At 38.1% G+C, this 10,322-nt stretch overlaps 1 protein-coding gene across 1 annotated transcript in view; it reads left to right on the plus strand.

Annotated features, from left to right (window-relative positions):
• Positions 1-10,322, plus strand: part of LOC111661088 (neurexin-3a) — a 129,856-nt gene that overhangs the window by 57,427 nt on the left and 62,107 nt on the right. Inside the window, 2 exon segments of the mRNA XM_087176135.1 lie at positions 9,759-9,878; positions 10,141-10,261. Coding sequence (XP_087032261.1) covers positions 9,759-9,878; positions 10,141-10,261 — 241 coding nt within the window.

Genomic DNA, 10,322 nt, shown 5'->3' on the forward strand with positions numbered 1-10,322 from the left:
AAAAAAAGCAATATATTGTTGATTTTAGATTTTTGACCACTTTTAGCTCTGATGACGGCTGTGCTCACACTTCATTCTCGCACCAGCTTCATGAAGTCAACACCTGGAATGGTTTCCAACAGTCTTACAGGAGTTCATATACTGGATGTTGAGCACCTGTAGGCTGCTTTTCTTTCACTCTGCTTCCAACTCACCATGGGTTTAGCTCAGGTGACTGTGGAGGCCAGGTCATGTGATGCAGTTTGTGTGCTGATGTTCAAACAACTGGAGTTCCCTATATTCTTAAAAACAATCAATCAGTCAGATTAATATGAATAAATCTACCAGCCAGTTAAATAAATATGGTTATGAAGTAAGTTATTAAATGAATAAATAAAGGTGTCCCAGTCCCTGGGATCAACTTACATCAATTCAATAAAATATTTATCAGTTGTATTATTGCTTTCAAAGCCCAGTATTCAGGAACATTTTATTGCCAGTAGTCTGTATATACTAATGAAACTTACATATCAATTTTAAATGGCAGCAAACCTTGCCTCAATAAAAGTAGACCTATGACTTTTGACCATAGCCTCTATGTGAATATGATCTAGGGTCATTTGTTTTGACTGAAAGCTAGCCGATTGCTTCAAAACACAGGTATTAACTAATTTATACATTCATTATGGTATTTATTTATTTCATTATATATTTCACTGGCATTTTGTTTTATTTCAAATAGAATAACAGCAATAACAGCATTCTATATGACATGGTTCATTCCTCTCTTCTTAGATATTTTTACAGTTGCACATACCCAAATATCAGCTCTGTTCATTCCCAATCCACATTCTTAACTTCCAGTATCATGAATGGACATTATTCTGGCTTATTATATATGTGTTCTGTGACTTGTTTTTGTCCTCCAGACAGAGGGACATACAAGGACAGAGCATCCACCACTCTGGACATCTGGCAGGGTCCAGAAGCTTGAGCACAAACATTCATGCAGTAAGTTCATGATCTCTGGATTATTGATTGATCTGTAGATAAAAACTGTATCATAAACCTTAGTTGAAATCCCATCAATGTATTTTGTTCATTTTCCAGACAGGACAAAAAGTTCGGCTCAATATTACAGATGTGGAACAAAGACATCTGCTGATACTATGATGAGTTCTTTGTAAGTATTAGAACATATCTTCAGTGTTTCTCACTGGTTACCATGTATGAACTGGGTTTGGTGTCTTGCTGGCCAGTACATTGCTCAATACACAATACAATTGTAAATGCTTTTGCTCAGGACATGTGGATTGTTCTCGGTATACACTGCTAAAACATCCAAGTATCTGTGTTCATGAGCTACGGTCTATGTTCAACGTACTGATTCCCACAAGATAAATATCTGTATATTGTTTCCAGGTCCACTGCAGAACTCAAGTCCTCTCAAAATCATGTGCCTATGTATGTGAACAAGCTCTTCAGCTCCTCACTTCCAGTACACACAGCTGTAACCATGCTGGAAGGCCTGGACTACAATCACCACATCAACAGACCAGCCAAGAGAAGAGATGACAGCTCAATTCAGCACGTTTTGTTATAACTATTCCTATACATTTTAGGCAGTCAACTTGTAGGTGCTGAGTCAAGGCTGATCTGCCACTATGACAACAACAAGTCCAGGAAGTGGAGCTTGTACACAGTCAAGGTTGGTTTCTAGAAGAGCAGATGAACAGACCAGAACCATGAGGCCAGATGAGCCCCATCGACATGGCCGTCTGTCAGGTGATGCTGCCCCATCCACCGAGGAGCTGAGTCAGCAGAGGGTGAGTTTGGTGACATACTTGTGTGCAAAATCCTGAAGAAGTCCAAAGTGTAGACTATGACATTGACCTGTCAGCCAACACTCACATCTGCTTATAATCAGCATTAAATATACTGTATATGGTGTATATATCTGTAAATATATTGTGTATGACAGTGATATATTGTATACATATATTATATTGTTCATAGTAATTCAGTAATATTAATTACATGAAATTACAATAAACAAATTCCATAGCATATTTGTTTGTTATTATTTGTGTAGCATATAAAGAGATAATAAATGTAAGAACTTAATTGTAGCATGTAGCAATTGATTTTATGAAAGTTTTTATTCAAACACAGAGTCAGAACAGATCATGTACATAAATAAAAATGCAAAATAAATGATAAATAAAATAAAAGTTAAAATATTCACAAATACTGTATAAAAAAGAAAGAAAATACTTGGTATTGCTACATCCTCCCGGCAAAAAGGAAAACAATATACTTGAGTTATTAAGAGAGTTTACTCTCCACAAGGGATGAAACCTTGATCCTGTCTGTGTGGATCTGGGTACCAGAGACAGCAATTAGGGATAAAAACTCTGCTGCACTAGTTTGAGTGACATCAGCCACTGCACAGATGTCATTCCAGATGTGTCTGGCAAAGTGCAGGACCCCCCTCTTGCAAAATATATGCTTCCCTGTGCTGCAGCATGGAGTTATGATGTTAGCTGCAACAATTCTTTCCACATCTGTGGACATTTTCTGGCAGTTCTGGGAGACAAAGCAGGTAGGTTGACCTGTAACCGGAGGGCCTGGTGGAGGAGCATCTGCTGGTTTGTGTCATGCGTCAAACAGAGCTCGAGCCAGGGGGGGCTGCTAGGATTTCAAGACAATGGGGGCATAGCCCAGACCTCTGTAGGGCGGTCCGGGGGAATCCTCGCCTTGGTTTGACTTTCAACAATTTGAGATGAATTCTGAGAGCCTAAGTTCTCAAAGTAGGGTCTGGGGACCACAATAGGTCCTTGAGAGAACTTCAGCATTATTACATCTATATTTCTTTCTCTCTCTCTCTCTCTCTCTCTCTCTCTCTCTCTCTCTCTCTCTCTCTCTCTCTCTTTCTTTCACCCACACACACAGTTCAATTTCAAGTCAAAACCTTTCTTTCATTGTTCACAAAAAAAGAATAGATAGTTATTAAGATGATTCAGTGGACGGACCTTCACTGCTCACCTCTCTAGAACATTTCCCTCTGCTCTTGTTTGTGGTCTCTCTTCTTTTGCTGTTACCTCTGCTCTCTCTCTCTCTCTCTCTCTCCCTCTGTGGTTTGACTCTGTTAGTGACTTTACATCTCTCTCTCACACTCTCTCACCAAATGAACACATAATTATAGCATGTACCCTAAACAAATCTTAAAGATATTCAAATCTTAAGATGTAGTTGATGCAGTGTAGTGTGTGAACTGCTCACCTCTCTCTCTATTGTGTTCTACCTCCATGTCGGTTCTCTCTCTATCATCTTTCTCTCCTGATGCTTTTGTGCTTGTGACCTTGATTTTATGATTCTGTCTGTGTATTGTCTTCCTCTCCTTGTCTTTCATCCACTCTTGTTGTTGCTGACTATTGACTTGCCTTCACTGAAATAATGGAATGGAATTAACGAATGAGCAATTCGGTATTAGTCTGACCAGCAGCTTCCACGACTCAGCTGCAGCATCAGTCTGTAGCATACCTGCTACAGCATCCTCCATCGAGTAGTGGTTAACATCAATGGTTAACAACCCTGTCACAAACCTGGAGGTGCTGAGTTTGTACCCCACGTTCAACTCAATGTATTACTGTCCAGAGTATGAATTGTTTTCTAAGTGTCATCAGAAATGCCCGCAACCTCTGTTGCCTCCGTGTAAATCCCAATAAAGTAATCAGCAGATTGAATTCAGATATTCAACATTTATTTTCACCAGTTTCAAAATCCAAAGACCCAGTTCTCTAATATTCAGTTTTCTAAAGATGGATTTCATTTTTCAACAAGCATTAGTACATCTTTCTAAACGTAACGATTTTCATCATGGATATCAGTGCTCATAAGAATAGTAGTAGTCATATGTGTTTTTGTTTTTTTTTGCAGGCTTGTTATGTAATTGTGTATCAATTCGTCAAAACATTAGAGTTCACAGATATTACATTTACCTTTAAGTAAAACAGTGATATGTCATGGAATGCCCTCTGTTGGTGCATTTGTGTAAAGAGTAATAACCACGTGCTGTGGCCTTTGAGTCCCTCTACTGGCATTTCATGTCTTTTTATGGAAGAATTCTCACACTTGCTATAATGCTTAATAAACACCATCACAACCCTGAAGGTGCGAAGTTCAACCCGAGTGGCAACCCACTGGGATGTCATCCGTTGGTTTGTGAGCAAGCGCTTTTTAAGCCAGGAGGAGATTGCCTTTTGCCATCACCATCTTGGTTTTTTGAAACCAGAAGAAACCTATATGTGGTTGAAAGGGTGGATCTGACCCATGAGAACCGAGGACACTGCACGCCCACTTACACCGGCTACCTGACTGTAACAGGCTTCTGGATACGCGGTACAAAGTCGATGCTAACACAGTTAGCATTCATAAATCGAGGTAAACTTTCTATCTTATTTTTAAAATAATCTTAGTAGCTAATTGCATACATGTCCACATTTGGTAAATATCACATATATGAGGAGAAACCTTGTAATGTTAATGTAGCTGAAGTTACTGTGTGTAAGCTAACTGTGTGGTGTAACCACTTGTATTAAAACCATAGACCAAGGGAAAACATGTTATAACGTGTTTTTAAAATTAGTTCTGCAAAGCTAAGGTGATGTTACTGAACTTATTGTTAATAGTGACAGCGGGTTGTCAATGTCAGTAAGTCACGGTCACTAAACAACAACATTATTACAGTTAACTGTCGTGTCTGGACGTGCTGTTAAAGAGCAGAGCAGTGCACGTGTGTCTCGTGTTTGTTCATTTTAAGTATGTTTCAGTGTTAGTCGGATAGTTTTCAGCTCTAGTTCATTTCATTATTGATGACAGGAGTAAAAACAGCTGTTGGAATGATTCTGTCTCGGTCAGAATAAAGAACATGACTGAGAGCTGAGAACCATCATGACACATGCACCTGCACAATGACACCAAACTGAGTATTAGTTTCTATTCTATTGTTATTTAATGTAAAACGGTTCAGCAGACTGTTTATTACAACTAAGCCGAGGGAATAATGTATTTTCAGATATCTAATCAGAGTGCTGCTTCTTTTCTCTATAGTCTACAATATGACACATTTCTCACTATTACAATGTTTCTTCCATCCAGCCAGGGCCTGGATCTTTGAGGACAGAGGGTGTCTCTGGCAGCAATGAAGGAGAACCTGGACCACCTCAACCTGCAGTGTCCACACATGAAGATCTTCTCTGGCATCACCTAGAGATGCAGGTGGATGCAGGTGCCAAACTGCGGAAGGATGACAGGGCTAGTAAGTCTGTGGACAGTGTTATGGCCTCATATGTTCATTATTTAGGTGGCAGCTTTGTACATCACATCACATAAGGTTAGACACTCGTGCTATTTTTGCATGAGTTAGTTCAAGTCACGACCAGGGGAAATTATATTCTAAACTGTTCTGAACTGAGTCCATTAAAGCCCAACATCAGCAAACTTAACATATGACAATTAAGCTTTAACTGCATCCACAACTATATATATATATATACATATATATATATATATATATATATTTTTTTTTATTTTATTTTTTTTTTTTTTTATTTTAAATAGTTGAATAGTTAAATAGTTTAAATCTGCAATATTTCATTAATCCATTTATTACATTCTTTTATGCATGGTTCCAGTGTTGTAAATTCTTAAAATGTATGTAGTTTTTAATGTGCAATAAAGTTATTTATGAAGCTCTTGCTTTAACTTTGTTGATGGTTTTTATAGAACACATCTGGTATGAATTTTCACAATGGTAACACAGCACTGCACAGCATTGTGTGGCTATTTCTGTGTTAGCTTTAATCAATAACATAAATACTATAAATGTGTAAATGTTGCTGTCTGACAGCACTGACAATGAAGGATCAAAAATCATACTGTCATTTGTGGAGGTGGTGACAGTGCTCAAGTTGAATCCATCACTTAATCACAGTTTAATATTTATAAATTCTTTTCTTAAAAGTATTGCTACCATCCCCTGTCAACAACAGCAGAAATGAAGTTGCAGGTAAGAAACTGAACCTGTGAATACTGAAGACAGAGAATAATAAACAAACTTATAAACAGTTAATCTGTCATTTCATCAGAGGAAGCTGGACTGGGAGAGGTTTTCTAGCATCATCATCACAGCCCATTTGAGAGTTAAGGATGTCCATGCAGTCTCCCTTCTCCACAAAAAATGAACATCATGTTGTATTGAAGAAGACTTCAAAATAGACTATAAACACACTAGAAAAGTGTTTACTGACATAATAAATCAAGTGAGAGGTAGGGTCATTTTCCCATAGACTTCAATACAATCAAACTTCTTTTTGCAACTAGTGGAGTGGCCCCCTGATGGTCATTCAATAAAATGCAAGTTTAAGGCATTTCCACATTTGCTTCATTTTCCAGACCCGGAGTCAACGTCCATTTTTATATACAGTCTATGGTTCAAACCCTAACATGCTAATGACCTCTGTTGGCTCTGTGTAAAACCCAGTGTTAACAAGGTATCAGCAGATTGTATATACCATCCATTTTCAACCATGGCCTGTTCCCAAACCCCCAACCTCCAGGTCCAAATGTCTGATATTTGGTTATCAATATGGATCACACTTTACAAACAACACACATAAAAATGACAAAACTGGCAATGCCAATTCATCCCATAATTAATCCTTTGTATCAACAATTTTCTAGGTTTTTTTCTCCTAGTAATTTCAGTTAGCTGAAAGCTCAGCACCGCCACAGCATCACAGCGCATGATTCAACACATATCCAGTTCCACCCCTAGCACCAATAGAAAGCATTTAGCTGCAGCGTGCAACAGCACCAGGACCTCACACAGCGCATGTGCACTGCTCCAGAGCTGTGCCTCACCAGGCAACATCTTTCTTGCATTTGTCTTTGTGATAACATGATTGTGGGTTGTACAGCTCTTCATCTTTCTCGACCTCAACAAGTAGTCTCTCCTCATCCTTTGTACACTCATGAGATACAGCGACAGAGCCAGCAAGAGGTGCGGAGAAGAAAGTAGAGCTAGTACAGAAGCCAAGTAGAACAGTGGTGTTTAAGTGTTGCGTACCGGTGCGTGGGTGTGTGCCAGCACATGGCTAGCTGTCTCCTGTGTGGGAGTTGAACATAAGAAAATAATAGGGATGGGTGCTTTTACACACAGTGTTCGGCAGTGGTGTGTTTTGACTTTTAGTTCCTCAATCTCAAGCATGAGGATTTAACCCCCACTTGTGCTATCAAGCATGTGGTCTTCATCTTTCAACTGGAAGTTTTAAATTTCTCTTTTTCTTATTTCATGACAGCAGCTCAAATCTATGAAACCTCATCAACATCGAACATGATAGTCTGAATTCTGCTCTATTTCCAAAACAAAGTCTCAGACTCTTCAAGGTCAAATCTCCAATATTCAAATTCTTAGCACATGACAGTTCCCTCATTGTAATTAGTTTTGTGCTCTAAAAATTCCTAATTTTCCAGCTATTTTCAAATTTTTTTTACCTTATCCCAAAACTAGGTAGTGCAAGGCCATCATCCAATTCTAATGAAATTTCATCTACATCATCCATAGACAGAACATTACCAAAACAATGTGGATATGACAATCTGTTTTCAAATAAAACAAATTTTAAACCTTTGTCATTATGATCATAAATGCTCATAAATCAAAATTGGCTAAAGCTATTGTAATCAAATTGGGTGTATGCTTTCAGACACTAGGGTTAGGGTTAGGGTTAGGGTTCTTGTAATATCCAAATGCGAAAAGGTCATATCCTATAAATGGCTGCATTGATCTATATAAATTTCAGTTTGCAAGATCTACGGTCATCATTCTGTGCATGCATAAATTTAGGTAATGATTGATTAAAGTGGGCGTGACTTGTTACAAACAATCTGAATTTCTACACATTCCACCTTCCAAACGCCAAAAAATCTTAATAAATCACCTGTATATCCCACAGAGCTGAGATTTTTTTCAGCACAGCCATTGAATGATGATGAAAGTTTGCTACCTATGGTTGATTCAGAAGTTCATGACTATATTTTTTGAAATATGCAAAATTAATTAACATTTAGATCTCCATAAGTCTTCATTGAAATGCTACCAAAACTGATAAACACATTCTCTAGATAGTAGATATTAAGTGTTTTCAAACATTTTTTGTGTTGGGTAAACGGTGAGTCTGCAGTGATATTCATCATCTTGCTGTCATTCTTACTGTATGCACAACGTTTCCTATTTCATCTAAATTTCAAGCAAATTTCACCAAAATATTTCACAATACACTTGAGCAAAACAGTTTGTGAGTATTTTTCAAAATTTTTATCACCAACAGCTAAATTTTTGTAAAGTTAAGTTTCATGCCATCTGTATTTATTCATTCATTCATTTATTTATTTTAATTTTTCGAGTGGTAAGAAGGGCATATCAGCCCATATCTGAAAAGTTATTGAAGTTAAATTCGAAATGGACTTATTTGGTGGATATTGGACACTAGGTGGCCTTTTTTGACAGAATTTGACCCAGCAAAAACCTTCCAACTTTGGTGGAATGTGTCCTACTTGCCTAGCACCAGTGGACCTGCAGGTCCGACTTGTTCTTTTGGTGCGAATGGCTTGGGGGCTTGGACCCCATTCATACCTGCCTGCAGCCTTTAAAGTTGTACTCCAGCATAAAGTGTAACAGCCATTTAAGTGAAATTTTTAGGGTGGTGCACACATGTCAGACACCAAAAATGACATGTCTGGATAAACTCCCACATTTTAAATAACACTTTAAAAACCCTTATATATCCGTGTTCCCTGAATGTAGCTGAATCTCATGATATAGGCCACACCTATGTCTGGCTATCATTGTTTTCGCAAAATGGCAAAATGTCCGAAAACCCCGTTTTCAATCTCCTCCGAGGCTTTGAGTCCAATCTGCCCAAAATGTTACATGAAGAATCTTGATCAAAAGTGATTTTAGATTGTCTAAAAAATAAGCAAGTTAAAAAGGAACAACTTCCTGTAGCTAGCAGTCAAAACAGGAATTGTGACCTTTCTTGGGAACTATCAATCCTATTAAGACAAAACTTACTCCTGTAGTTCCACATATTGATTTGAAGCATTCTAAAAACTGTGGCTCCAATTGGCCACAAGGGGGCACCACACATATTCAACAATTATTCAATTACTTCAATTATTGAGAAAATATAGATGTTGTGTTTCAACAGGTCACAGATCAAAAAGATTTCAAACTGGTTTCAAAAAGGTTAATGACATTTAAAACTAGGCAGATGTGGCTTCACTTACTGGTGATGTTTTCAGTTTATGTTTCATGGTCAGAGAAACTCATGAAAAGGGAAAAACTTGGGTTAGGAAGTAAAGGAAGTAAAGCACAAGATTTCTGAAAAGCCTAATATGAGTAAAAGCAATTTTTCCAACTGTAATTGCCCCTTTTATTTTCTAACTATTTAAGAGCCATGACTCAGTTCTGCAGTATAGTGGTCAGGTGTATTCTAATTACATATGTCACAGATGTCAAGTATTTTGTAAATTTCACTGAGTAAACCAAACCTTTGTTTTCCGAAGGGGTAAGAACTAGTTTGAAAACTTATCTGAAAAGCTACTAAGCTGCATGTAGAATATTTGCCGATGATTCCAGGCTGACTGGCGGGAAAACAAAGGTTTGGTTTTAGAATAGGGATGTCTTTAACTTTGTGATTGACCATTCTTCTCAGGCAAGGGACCGGAGACCCTGTATGCCGGGCAAAAGCTCAATGATAATGAATGGCATACAGTGCGTGTGGTGCGTCGTGGCAAAACCTACAAGCTAACGGTTGACGATGATGTAGCAGAAGGTACTTATCAACATCAACTCAGTTCATGCAGAAATGTTTTGAAAATGTTTCCTTGTCGGTGATATTACAAAATACTGTGGTGTGTTGCCATAGAAACTGATCAGTTTGTAGCTGTGTTACAAAAAAACCATTTGTAACGGTTGCTATTGATGGATTTTCTCCTTAAATCAGCCCTCTTGTGTTAGTGTCAGACAGTGTTCTCTTTTCTTTTCGTTTTTTGTCTTTCTTTTCAACCCATCCCCTCCACCCTCCCCGTCTTCAGGCCAAATGGTGGGTGACCACACTCGTCTGGAGTTCCACAACATTGAAACAGGCATCATGACAGAGCGCCGATTTGTTTCCAGCATCCCGTCCAGCTTCATTGGTCATTTGCAAAGCCTGAGGTACTCAGAAAACGTACTTCTAATTTACTTTTTAAATTTATATAGAGTTTAACAAATAATT

This window comes from Seriola lalandi, unplaced genomic scaffold (genome assembly GCF_002814215.2).
Source record: "Seriola lalandi dorsalis isolate HSWRI2012SDOR001 ecotype SW California unplaced genomic scaffold, Sedor1 jcf7180002054534, whole genome shotgun sequence".
NCBI lineage: Eukaryota > Metazoa > Chordata > Actinopteri > Carangiformes > Carangidae > Seriola > Seriola lalandi.